This window comes from Astatotilapia calliptera, chromosome 6, assembly GCF_964374335.1.
Source record: "Astatotilapia calliptera chromosome 6, fAstCal68.1, whole genome shotgun sequence".
Lineage (NCBI taxonomy): Eukaryota > Metazoa > Chordata > Actinopteri > Cichliformes > Cichlidae > Astatotilapia > Astatotilapia calliptera.
The window spans coordinates 29,398,065-29,412,091 of NC_137427.1; the positions used below are offsets into that span (position 1 = coordinate 29,398,065).

Consider the following 14,027-nt stretch of genomic DNA (forward strand, 5'->3'; position numbering starts at 1 on the left):
GGACAGTGGAAAGGAAAAAGTCAATTTAACAGGAAGAAATCTCTGGCCGAATCGGTCACCTGAGTTAGGAGTGAGGGGAGGAAGACGGGACAATAAAGATGGCTGGATGCTGGGCAACTGGTATTTGTAGATGGATGGATTTTGTGTTTTAAATTGTAACTTTAACTGATTGTTAGTTCATGGCAATTATACATTAGTGCACTAAAGTTTTATTGATAATTAATATACATTTTGGTTATATTACATGTATTTAAATTCATTTTAAACCAATGTCATTTAAAACAAAATAACCATTTCATATGTGTATGGAAACCTGTTTCAGTCACTAAAAAAAGTCACACCCTTACACTGTACAATTAATTTGTTAGAAATAATATTAAATAATGTAATATGAACTTGAAACTCTTTACCACTTTACCATCCATCCTCTCGAGAATCAGTTGTTTTTGTCTTTATTGTATAAAACTGTAAAGTATTGTTTTATACAATATATTCTATGCAGCAAGGAGATGTTTCAGAGATTTCTTTTAAAGTTTGTACCTCTAATTTTAAGATACCTTGCTTGACATTTTGCAAAAATAACCCTTTAATTTAGATTTACCTTTGCCTGGGAATTTTTTTTAAATTTATTCATTGTATTTGTTTTGTTTCTTCAGTGGTGGAAAAATATCAGATCCTGATGACTTTAAGCAGTACCTTTATTTTGCTGATTCATCCCATTTCCTGTAAAACACAGTAGAAATGTTTTTGTGCTTCAGGTCTTCATAAATAACCAATGATGTCCTGATACGAATGCTAGTGTTAAAGAGGAAAGGCCAGTGGTGACATTTTTGGGATGTTGTTGTAAAGTCTGAAGGAAACTGAAACATATTACACATACCTCACAGCAAGTTGTGATCTTAATATAGTAGTGACTGAAAGTTCCCATTTCAATGAGAGAAAAGCAACGGCTTCACAAAGCTTGCTGCTCTATTTATAACCCATTCTTTAATTAAGAGCCTCGAGTGCACCTCCTCAGAGAAAAGTAGTAGGAAAAAAAAAAGTTGGTTTGTCAGTTCTTTTGATATGCCAAACATTTTAGTGACTTTTAGCGCACTCCTTTGGTTTTACAGATTGTGATCAAACTTGTTGTTTCGTTTAATTTAATCAGCAGACAAAACCAACCAATCCAGCTATAATATTAAGCCTACTCGGCTCTCACTTCAACAGTTATATATAAAAATTGGTCTGCTGAAATTTTCAATAGATTCTTGTCCATTCTTGACTCTTGACCTTTTTTACCATGATTTCTGTAGAGTATTGCCCAAGAAATGTAAATCTTGATGTTAGCTGGCCTGATGTTATCAGTCTCTTTGGCTTCACCATTCTCCTTTCAGACACTGCAGGCTGGTCTCTGCTGGTAATTTATTCATTAACTTAACTTTTGTTTGCTTAGTAACTAAATCATATTGAAGCTTTCTGATTAGAGGCTCCAGTCTGTTTGAGGCATTAGTTTGAATCCTTTGTTTGCACTTTTTTTTTTTTACTTTTAGTAAAAATATTTGAAATACTACTTAAATACTTCCATATGGATCCTTGGACAGTAGACTCTGTGCAGTGTAGTAGCGATAAATAGCTTGTGGAGCTGAAACAGTAGCCGAAGTAGTCAGTTGTGCTTTCAGGTAATTTCTTGTGTGAGCGTATTCATAACCTACCTTGAATTCTAGCCTGAATCCCGTTGCTGCCATGGTAACACCTGAGGTTTCTCAGACGTGTGTCTGTTTGTGCTGCCCTGCCATCAGATGTAACGGAGCTAATTCATGCATGTTCAGGCACAATAAGGCCCTGATATTACTCAGCACAGGAGAGGTCACCTTTTTTTGATAAACTGTTTTTGTTTATCAGTATTGTTCAAACCTTTGCTTCTGTGCTGGGTTGTGTTTGAATATTCTCTTGAATATTCTCTTAGTTTCTCTTGCAAATGCCAGATGCCAGAAACTGAGATGTCCTGTACAATTTTAAAAAAGCACCTTTTGTGATGTGAGTTTTGAAGCTTTCTTTAAGGCATATAGAAAGTGGCATAACCATGAGGGCAGACCCTTTCAGTGGGCTTATGCACGCTCACATGCTACAAAAACTCACTCAGCCACACAATTAGACACATGGAGAGACAGAGAGAGTTCGAATGCACTTAATGGGGTTTCGATCTTCTGCAATAGGTCCACAAAAAATGAGGCTACAGGAACAGGACATTCATTCATTCATTCTCAGTTGCTTTCATGCGTTTTGTATTTTCTGTAAATGTTTCTATTTCCTCACGGGCACCTCTCCCTTTCTGTCTCTCTCTCTGACTGACTATTACTACACACACACTCACAAAAACTGAGACAAATCTATTTTTTAAAAGTTCAGTTTTTGTTTGCTTTGATTTTTCCTCCGAGTGTCAAATATACAGATCAGCTGGTTGCTTGAACTGAAACGATAAGTGAATTAACTGCACAACATTCTGCAACTATTTAAATCATCGATGGACCATTTTTAAAATTGTTCCAGTAAAAAACGACAAGGTCTCTCTGATTTCAACATCTCAAACAGCTTTATTTTCTTGCTTTGTTTCATCAGGAGATGCAATCGTTAAGTTCTGCGGTGCCAGCTTGTGAACCATAACCTGATTTAAATGTGACACATCTTCCCCATTAGGGCATGTCTTTGGGCAGTGCTGCAAGCCTACAGCTCCTATTTTAAACCCTTCCCTGCACGCCCTGTTCTGACCACTTCAACTTTTCTTTCAACAGTTGGATCTCCTCCACCATGTCAAAATGCTGACACCTTAGCTTATATATAATTATGTGAAAAATGAAAAAGTTGCAGCTAGTTGCAGATTGAAGACTGGAAGCAACCAGTTCAGGTTGATTCCACCAGATATACTCTATTGGACGCTTTCAGGTTCTAGAGTAGAGCTTCGCACTGAAGTTCTCATCCCGGATTTCATTCTGAATTAGTGCAAGCCCCTGCAAATATCTTAAGAAATAACTATCATTCTAATCCGATGCACTGCCTTCATGTGGGGAACTTTCACTCCAAACTGTTCCTTGCACTGGTGGAGCCTATTCAGCTTGTCATGGGGCAAGAGTTTGAGGAGACCATGAACAGGTTGCTAATCTGCCACAGGGGGTAACACAGAGAGACTGACAAATCAGAATTTAACATGCACATCTTTGGACTGTTGGAGGAAACGTGAGCACTCAGAGTCACAGGGACAACATGCAAACTCCGCAGAGAAAGGCCCCAGCCAGTGGATTCAAACCCAGGACCTTTTTCTGTGCAAACCACTGAACCACATAATGCACCGCCCATTTAATTCCAGAGCTGCAGAAGGAGCAGACTTGAAGGGGAGATTGGCTAAATTTAAACCAGACATGGTTTCTGCTTTTAATGGTTGGAGTAACTGGACTTTCTGATTGCACCCCAAGTTATATCCTGGTGTTGGACTGTTGGACTGACTCTGGGAGATTGTAATGGCAGTTTTCCCACTATTTCTTGACTGAAGAGTTCATAAAAAAATATTTGGCAGGCTAAGCCCTGCACTTGTCTACAATGTCTCTCTTTTGCAAGCAAGAACATGAGAAAGCTTATTCTCCTCCGACTAACGTTCAGCCTTACAGGGACTCTCTTCTTAGACAGGTGTGGTCCTCCTGTTGGAAGCGCAGTTTCCAGGCAGCATCTCTGTGTTGTTGTGAGCAGCTGCAGCTGTTAAATGATCTACAGCCATGTCTATCTTACTGTTTTTGAGAGGCGAGGTTAAAGCGTAGAGCATGAACTCTGAGCCCACTGACACTGGTTTCGGCAAACCTGCCATGGTGGTGACTTTAGATTCAGCGGAGATGGACGGCTCCCGGTCACGGCTGAGTGATGCTCGGAAGGAGTGCGGGTCCCCTGCGCTGTGGTTGCTCCTGTAACTGTACCGGCGGCTGCGGTTCTGATAGTAACGGTTGCGGTAATACGATGAGCTTCGAGAGATGGGCGGCTTCATGAGCGAAGGCCGGCCCTTAGTGCGCAACTGTCTGTGTTTTTCTATGAACACATGCACTGCCAGGACGCCCACCATCTCAGCCAGCACAAAGGACAGAGCTCCGAAATAAAAGGACCAGCCGTAGGAGTAGCTCTTCTTGTTGTCGCTCTGGCTGGGGTCACCTGAGTTGGCTGATATGTACACAATGATGCCAATGATGTTACTGAGACCTGCAGTAGTGTTCATAGAGATGAAGAGGGTCAGTCAGATGTTTATTTGTAGAGGAATTTTTGCAGTTGACTGACACGCTACATGCTATGGAGGACTAAAAGTGCAAAAATGTAAATTTAATTAGTTAAATTAAAAAAAATTAAAGACACCAGTTAAATGCACCAGAAATAACAATAATGGTTAAAAAATGCTGAATAAATACAATAAGTAATTAAATATGATACCAATTCTTGTTTCTATTTGATTTTCTTATTTTTTTGTATTTTTGTTACCTTTAAATGAATTTCCATTTATTTCCATTATTTTTATTTTATTGTGTTTTTAAAAAAAATTTTTTATTTCCTTTTGCTGTTAATATTACTTTTGATGAATTTAATGATAGAGAATTATTGAGTCGTTCAATCATTATTTATTTTTGGCCCTTTTGATCCTCCATACAACAAGAAAGTACAACCATTAAAACACCTGAAGAAAATACTTTTTTTTAAAAAGAAAAAAAAAGATAAAATACCAGAAAGACTAACATAGAAAAACATAATTAATAACAGTAAAAAAAAAAGGGGGGGGGGTATACATAAAATCTAACATCACTGACAAAAAGCTTTTAATTCTGTGTTTCAGAATTAATAAGGGACTGAATGAAGAGCCACAATAATAATCATGCTGCTGAAACAACTCTGTGTGTCTGACCTGCAGAGACAAAGAGTATACCCGCAGTGAGAATGACATTATAGCGTGACTTGTAGAACTCGCTGGCAGCTACGCAGACACCCCCAAGAAATAATAACCCCACACTGAGGATGGGGAAGAGGCTGGAGGCTCGTACCGCTCCTGTGCAGAGGACAGGAGAACGAGGGTATTAAGACACCACGCAAATACCTCACACTGTCATCACAGCTGTTAAAAGTTCATGCAATTATTTGAGACCCACGCAGTAAGTATTCAGCAGCGTCCTGCTCGTAGTCTGCATCGTCAGGAAAGTGATCGATGTCCTTGCAAACACCCCGAAATGTCCCTGAAAACAGAAAATCAGACAATTACATCATTTTGTAACAAAAGTTGCTCAGCTTTGTCATTTTCCCCTGTCTCCCTCTTCTTCTGTACTTGATGCAAATGTAAAATATGCACAGGTATCTTCTCAGGTCGGTTTTTACTCAACCTGTCCACCTTCTAACCGTTTAACATGAATCAGTGCCCTCTTGTGGCCCTTTACTGTGTTTATATTGTGCTTGTGAGTTATGAGCATGCCCAAAGAGTCACTTTATGGCTTCACTTGTTCAGCCTATCAGATTTTAAACCTGGAGGACACAGTGTTGCAGTGGCTGTCCACACTCACTCATGTCATGTGATCACTTTTAGTTTTAGCTTGTCTCAAGTGAAAAGACAAATATTCCACTATCGCTCAACGCTACTGTATATGGCACAGACAGATAATAACCCTCGTAAGCCGTGAAGGCTCTGATGCATTATAATGATGCCTGGAAATACAAACATCAGCCTTTGTAACCTTTGGCCGCGAGATGCCTTTTAGTATTTGCGCACACAGGATCGTATTGACAAATGTGTCCCTGTGAGCCCGCCCTGATTGACCAGTATCGATGATGTGGCTCGGTCCCCATGGTTACCAAAACAAAACTCATTCATTAACAACAGATAAGCTGCGGCGAATAGGGCTGAGAGAAAAGATGTGAGGTGTAAAGTTATTCAAATTATTGTCACATTAGAAACAAGAGATCAGATCATCTGTCTCCATCTGGCTCAACAACAAATTTGTCTCTGAGCGCTTTTTTCGTGCATCACGATTATCTTCATCTATCTGCCTGTTTATGGCTTTTTTTTTGCAATGCAGGCAAACTGACCAACACGCAGTCACACCAGACTGTTAAAGCACTGATGACCTCTGCATGCTCTGTTTCCTCTCCATTAAACCTTTTTTAGGTTGGCTTGGTTTTACAGGCGGCAGGGGCAGCAGCAGAGGGAGGGGATGCAAGGGAAGTGGGAAGGAAATCGAAAAGCCAAGCATTTTCTCTTCATTCAGAAACTTAGCAAAGCAAAACAGAACCAAGGATATAGGGTGAGAGAAGTATTGGTAGTGCTATTAAAGAGAAATGAATAATTAAAAATGTAATTTCTATCCATCATATAGCCAGGACTAAACCTTCTCTATAGTCTTCTTTAAGATGTGTCCTCATGACACCAGCAAACAATTAAAATCATCTGCACAGTGCAAGTAAAAAATAGTTTTTACATATTAGTCACATATTTATAGTTACAATCACTATAACAGGGTATTTTTATGTCGGATTTCTACTTTTCGTGATACAGAATATAAATACTCCACTCAACTGTTGAGTGCAGAACATTTTCAGGTCTGTAATACTATTACTATGTTGTAATACTTTGTAATAGTATTACTATGTAGCTGCTGTTGTATGATTTATCGATGTAGCAATTATCACCCGATAGAGAAACATGATGCACAGCTTTGTTTATATATTCAGCCCGTTAGAGACCTGCTTGTAAGAACCGACAGTGTTATTGCTATTTAATATTGAGTTGCCCATTTATATCCTATTTAATTTATTAGATTAACAAGTCATAGTCACATAAACACACCATAGTGCATATTTACTATGTTTAGATTGACCATTTTTGTTGTGTTTCACTCTGGGCTGTTTTATAAGCTTCTAATGTGAAACCACATGCAGGTGTAGTGTGACTCCCACCCTCTGTGCAGCAGGTCCTCCACAGACCGGAGTGGGTCAGGACCTCTTCGTTCTTGCGGACCGTCTCGTTGTCGCTCAGGGTCTTAGAGCGGCACACCCCTCGGGAGTACAGCCAATAGTCCGTTCCCACGGCGATGGTCATGAGGCTGAAGGCACAGAAAGCCCCTGCTGTGGTCAGAAGCATCAGCACACCCCGGTTAAACACCCTCATGTCTCCTCCTCCCTCTGAGGACCGAGTCTGGCAGAGTTTAGAGGTTGTTCAAAACTTTCCCTCTGTGTCTGATCTTTGAGTTGATCCAGGAAGGAAACTCCGAGCACATCTTCTGCCGCCCCATTTTCCTCTAAACTATAAAACTTTGTTCACAAAGATGTTTCCATGTTAAAGGCACAGAAGCTTGATGTCATCTTGTTGGCTGTGCAGAACAAGTAAAGAAACGGCGCTGAAAGTTGGAGGAAATGATAGAGGAAAGTAGTCTGGAGAAAATGGCATCAGCGGCATGTTTCTCGACTCGTTCTAGTTTGTTGTAGCCCAACTCTGCACGGGCTCAGTCTGCAGAATGACCCCGCCTGTCTGATTGTATGTGTGTGTGCATTTGTCCGTGTGTGTGTGTGTCCCTGTCACTAAGAATAGCACAGGCCTCATGCAAACCAGTTCATAGTCCACCAGGTCAGCACCATGGAGAGCAGCAAGAGAGCAGAAAGTAGTGCGCATTATTTTCTGGCAAAGACACAATAAAACCTTTAACTCAGCCTAAAAACACTTCAATTTAGAACTACGAAAAGGCAACTTTACATTTTAAATTCAGTCTTAAAGTGGAGATAAGTGCCCGTGAACACTACAGCAGAGCTTCTTTGGTCTCTCTCCTCTTTAGCCTGTAGGATGCAACATCCATGTTTTTGAAAAAATACAAAAATTAGCAAATTTTGATTAATCTGACCAGAGAACGGTTTTCCACTTTGCCTCAGTGCATTTTAAGTGAGTATCGGTTCAGAAAAGATGGAGACGTTTCTGGATCATGCTCACATGTGGCTTCTTCTTTGTATGATTGAGCTTTAAGCAGCATTACTGGATTATAAAATGAACTGTGTTCACAGATGTCGCTTTCAGGAAGTGTTCCTGAGCCCATGCAGTGATTTTAATGTCATTCCTGTTTTGATTTCAGTGCTGCTTGAGGGCTCAAAGATCACAGGCATCCAATATCGATTTTCTGCCTTGTCTCCTGCACACAGCAAGATTTCCTCCAGATTCTCGGACTCTTTTGATGATATTATGAAATATAGATGATGAAATAAGTCTAAGTCTTCACAACCGTTCACTGAGGAACGTTCTGAAACTCTTTGCAGATTGAACCTCTACCCATCTTTAGATCTGAGAAACTCTTCCTCTCTACCGTTTCCTTTTTATACCCAATAGTCTTACTGACCTGTTTCCAGTTAACCCAATTAACTGCAAAATATTTCCTTTTAGAACCACTTACTTTTCCTTCCCCAACTCCTCTGAGACATGTTGTTGCAATCAAAATTTTAACAGCAAATTTTCTCAATTCAAACATTTGATGTGTTTTCCATTTTATATTGTGACTAAAATATGAGATTTACGCAATGACAGGAGTCACCGCCTCCTTTCAAATTTAGGATCTAAATTCATCTCTTATATAAAGTCTTGGTCATTGTTACAGTCATGGTAAAAAGAAGAGCACAAACTGTCACTTTTTAGATTTTACATATGAGGATATGAGAAGGAAAATAATTTGAAAAATTTAAATACAACCTCAAACAAACAAGAACACATGACATATTACACTGTGTAGTTATTTAACAAAAATGAAGCCATAATTTTAGAAGCACTCTGTGGGAAGAAAACGTATCAGCGTAAGGAGCGGCCAGGTGCTGCTATTCAAATGCACTTGATTAAACGATCAGCAACAAGTGCGAACACTTCTACCAAAGCAGACGTTTGGCAGTCTGCTGCTCTGGAGCATCAGCAATGATGTTAGGGAAGCATCTGTGGCTGTCTATCAATCTGGGAAGGGTCATAAGGAAGAGGTCAGCAAAGAAAAAGTTGGATAATTAGGGAGATGAAGAAGGAGTTCTGGGAGGCTAGGTGTACAGCAAAGAGAGAGATGACAAAGGAAAAGGCTTGTAGTGAGTTGTGAGGCTGGACACTAAGAAAGGGAGAGGCAGAGGAAGGATGTGATAGAGATGGAAATGTACTAAGAAGTGAAGAGAGTGTGTTGAGAAGGTGGAAGGTGTGCGTTGAGGGTCTCATGAATAAAGTAAAAGAGGAGGATAAATGTAGGATAGCGAAAAGTGCAGACAGAATGGGGAGTGTCAGGGGTGTATCCTGACAGAAGGATAAAGAGTAAAAGGGAAGTTCAGGTTGAGCTGTTTGGAGACAAAGTTAAAGAGGGAAGTTTGGACCTGTGAAGAGGAGGGATGGTCGATGTTTAAGAATCAGAGGAGGGTCATGATGTAATGAAGGAGGACGGGCAGAGTATTGGTGTGACAGAGGACCCCTAAAGGGAACAACTGAAAGATGAAGCAGCCACATTTGGTGAAAACCAATCAGCACAAACATCTCATATCACCCGTCAAGCACGGTGGTGGAGGAGTGAGCATTTGGGCTTGTTTTGCAGCATCAGGACTCAGGCGCCTTTCTAGTTATTGAATCAACCATGAACTCCTCTGCGTACTAAAGTATTCTAGACTCAAATGCGAGGCCATCTCTCTGATAGCTAAAGCTCGACTGAAATCAAGATCTGCAACAGGACAATGATCCAATGAAAAGGAAAAAGTATACTTTCTCTGTGCCATGACTGTATGTATGCTGTATGTATAACCAATAATGCATAATCAGGTAGAAAACACTTTTAAATAGACAGACAGAACTCTCATGGGGCTTTTTCTTTGGCCAGGTTTACTCATTACATGTCCTTTAATATTAATATTGTCATCAGTATTCACTCCACAAGCATATCATACAAGTGATTAAAAGAATAAATGAGGATGTGACTATTTAAGGCTTTGCAAAGTGAGTGGCCATGTGTGTGAAGAAGCAAAAGCAATCAACCCCAACCAACGAGCTTCCTCGCTGTAAAATGTTTTGTTATGATCAATCACCGTTTCAGCTTCTCGACTAAACCGCACATTATTATATATATGTCATTGGTGAACTTGCACAGCAGGCCTTTGAACACAGTGTTTCTGTTGAGAAGTTAAATGTGCACATTTAATAAGCGTTAATAATAGTTTCCAAGGAGCTGTAAGCAGAATCGGGCTGTAATCCTCTGCAGATTCATCCGTCCAAGCGACTTATTTCATGTTCTCACAGAGCCATTTGATACTTATTATCACTACATCTATAGAACTGCTCATTATAGCTGCTTTAATTTCAAGAATACAATACAGATTTAAAAATCTGTATCGCTTTCAAGAACAATCCCTCCTCTCCATCGCAGACATAATATACATCTCGGTAAGAAATGAAGCACGATCACAAGATTGTCTTTGATAAAAAGGAGAAAAACACAAGAGAGCCAGAGTTTCTGGAATGTTTTATGATAATTCATTTTAATGCATCTTTCTGCAGGTGTCTCTCACGCGCAGGTAAAGACAGCGCATGCAACACATGTACACTGTCCATTTACACAATCCCTTGGTTGCTTAATAAAAGTTGCCCACTTCCTCCTCCTCCTGCCTTTTTGCATAGTTAACACTTTACTCCCCCATCTTTTGCCCTCCCTCTGTCTTTCTCGTCTTATCACATTTCCTTAAAATGATATGAACGTTAACCAGGGGGAGGGGGGGACGGAGATCAAAAGAAGATTTAAGGGAAGGAGGAGGAGGAGGGGGGGGGGAGAGAACGGGGGGGGGGGAATAGTAGAGAAGTGCACGATAACATGAAAAACACTTCTAGCTCTACATCCCATTCCTATTCACACATACACACAAACACAGGTCATACAGCACCGTTACATCGATACGCTCATTTACAGACAGCCAGACAGTCTTTGCTCCGTGCTTTGTAAAGCAAACTGTGTAGCCACGCATATTCAAAACACTATTAAGAGATACAGCATTCAGAGTGGGAACTAAAACTTTGATTTTGGATATTTCAGAACTGACTCTGGACACCTGACGAGGTCCCCCCTCGTTGTCCGAGAGGTTGAAAGCAAGTCTTTAAACTACTGGACCAACAAACATGGCATGCATAGAGGAGCGGCACCACAAAGACTGTATAGGCCTACAGCACTAACCCACCGCATACGTACACAGTGCCATAGAGAAAGAGATTAAGCTAGAGAAAGACGTCTTTAAATATCTCTGCCGAAACAGGCATTTGGGGTGGGGGGTCTTTTTTTTTTTTTCCTTTTTTAATTTTTCTTTTTGCATCAATTTGGAAGACGAAACGTGCTTAAGACTAAGTTCAGGACTAACTTAGACATGAGGTTATAAATCAGAGCTTTTTGAATTCAAAACCAACCTTGCTCCAAACCGCAGCCTGCACAGACACACGTGTGTGTGAGTGAGCATGTACATATTGATCATTGCAGGCTCATGATGCAACTTCCACAGGCTGAAGAGACGAAAATCAAGTAAACAGACACTCTTGTTGGTGATCAATAGAGCACATACACACTATTAGCACATTCACTGTGACTCTTGATCACCGCTCTTCGTACTGACCGGCTCACTGTGAGGTACTGGGAATGCTAACCACCTGGAGTTTTCTGGAAACTGGCAACCAGCGGGCTTTGTTTCACACTGCTGTCTGTGTGTTTGTGGAGCTAATGTGACGGTTTATGATTGCCCAGTTTAGATGCTGGTGTGGGTCGAGACTGAAGACGGCGCGGCTCTGAGTCCTGATCTGATGCTGGATGGGTCTTTAATGAAATGTGGCTGGGCTGTACAAGCTGGAGTAAAGTCCGGCCTCTAACCAGCCGGAAGTCATCAGACTTGTATGATGAATTCTGGGTTGGTGTAGGAGAAGCCTTGAAACTCGTTCTGGTCAAGGTTCATGATGAAGAGCTTGTCTGTTGGCGTCAGCTCCACCACCATCTTTGTAAACTCCTTGTCGAAGTTGCAGACGTCTCTGCGTGTTTTCTGACACACACACGCACAAAAAAATAAATAAATAAAAACAGAAAGAAGGAAGAAAGAGAATAAAGTTAGAGCGTATTTGTAAAAGAGGTTTGTTTGTTTTTTTAAAAAGGCGGTTCAGACAGAGGGTTGACAACAAGGAATTAGAACATCTATGTTAGAAAAAGCACAAAGATGAAGCGTAGAGGAGGAGGCAAATACTTGTGACACAAGCAAAGACACAGTTTGATCATTGCCAGAGGTGGGACAAAGTCAGTGTCTAGTGCCTGAAGTCTAGAAAGTCAAATTCAACGTGCAAAATCATGTGATGAATTCAAAATCAGTCCATAAAAATACTAAAATATCCTGAAAACCTCCTTCAATGAGCTGCGGTCTGGTGTTTTTGGCTTAAAGTTTATAGGCCTCAGCTCCACTTGCTACTCTTTTTCTGCAGTGTAAATGACCAATGATGGACTGATTATACATGTCCACAGTCATGACACTTTAACTGATTGATGCTGAATCATCCAGGTAAGTAAATCCTAAAGATTGATTCTGGTCATCTGGATGAGGATGTACACTTCCTGGACAGGGAGGAACGCTGGTTTGAGTGCAGAGTCAAGAAAGCCATTTACATGGAAAGGGAAAGGGGGGGGGGGGGGGGGGCCTAAGGGTATATCTTTTGCCATCTTAAAATGCTGAGATTGCAGCCATTCCACTCGCCTCTGTCAATGGGCCCCAGGGTGGCTTGCCATCACCAGTGTGTGAATGGGTGGATGACTGAATGTGTAGAGCGCTTTGGGGTCCTTGGGGAATGGTAAATGGCCTGTATTTGTATAGCGCTTTACTAGTCCCTAACTCTCTGTAAATGGTACTCATGGTCTTTGATCAATGGTCATGACAATTTGTGCATTAATGATCAAGGAACTGACCTCACAGCCCATTGTTCATTTATTGGGCTGGTTTCAGTTATTGTGCAAATGTACTGTTTATAAGGTTGGGGAAACCTGCAGTCAGCTGAGACTGAAGAAGTCACCTGGATGAGTGACTCCTGCTGAAAACGCTGCGGTCAGGTGAACAGAATCAACCTTTTGGGATTTAACTGATTCAGTTTTTCATGCTTTCAAGTTTGATGTCAGCAGCTTGTAAGAGCAAAGCTTTTAAATCCAAACTGATGATCTGAAGTCTGCAAAAACGCTTCGTAGAGCTGAGGGCAAATGAAGACTCTTGACCCCTTGAGTTTGTCTTAATAGGGAAACTCTGTGAAATGGTCATAATGTGATTATATTGATCAGGTCAACTTTAGTCTTTGGGTTGAGGTGATATAAAGTCATTTCAGGTCAAAGGACTTAAAGTTACAACAATAATCTAACATTCATATGAACACTCAAACTGATTTGGTATCCTGATATCCTCACTTTTTCTTACTGGTCTTTTAAGGTTTCCTGTCATCATCTGTTTCAGTGTCCATATGAGCATCTGGCTATTTTTTTTATGAATCAGTCGTGTGGGCTGCGTGTGCGTTTTGATGTCAGAGTCCAGTGTAGTCCACACCTCTGATCACTAGTAAAAGGTGGCACCACCAAAACTGTTAGACTGAGCACAACAGATCAGATTCCAAATAGACTGAGAAAGCAAGTGGATAACAAACAAAACACACTCTGTGGACGAACCCAGAAACACAGTCAAAGAGACCACCCTGAACAACTTCAACAGCACAGATGCAGAAAGACCCAAGACAAACTTCCAGAGCCAGAGAGAGACAGAGGAAATGTTCCAGTACAGAGCAGACGAGGATCGATAAAAGAGACCTGCTGAGGACCAAACCACAACCGAAAGGATTTCACACAGGGAGGTGAAGCAGTGAGCCCAAGACACACGAGTCACTCACACACACACACACACACACACACACACACACACACACACACACAGTTTTAGTTTCCTACCTCCTCGTTTCATCACAGGGCTTCCAGCTGAAATGACTTTCCCCATCTCTA

At 40.9% G+C, this 14,027-nt stretch overlaps 2 protein-coding genes across 2 annotated transcripts in view; both read right to left on the bottom strand.

The window, feature by feature from the left end:
• Positions 1 to 2,154: 2,154 nt before the first annotated feature.
• Positions 2,155 to 9,726, bottom strand: cacng3a (calcium channel, voltage-dependent, gamma subunit 3a). The gene is made up of 4 exons (XM_026171522.2): positions 6,949 to 9,726; positions 5,154 to 5,237; positions 4,913 to 5,053; positions 2,155 to 4,221 (listed from the first exon to the last, which is right to left on the bottom strand). Exons 1-4 carry the CDS (start codon positions 7,157 to 7,159, stop codon positions 3,656 to 3,658), a joined length of 1,002 nt encoding a protein of 333 aa, XP_026027307.1. The 5' UTR covers positions 7,160 to 9,726; the 3' UTR covers positions 2,155 to 3,655.
• A 764-nt stretch (positions 9,727 to 10,490) lies between these two features.
• Positions 10,491 to 14,027, bottom strand: part of prkcba (protein kinase C, beta a) — a 51,327-nt gene continuing 47,790 nt past the window's right edge. Inside the window, exon 17 of the mRNA XM_026171523.2 lies at positions 10,491 to 12,051. Coding sequence (XP_026027308.1) covers positions 11,899 to 12,051 — 153 coding nt within the window. The 3' untranslated portion in view covers positions 10,491 to 11,898. The remainder of the gene's footprint in view (positions 12,052 to 14,027) is intronic.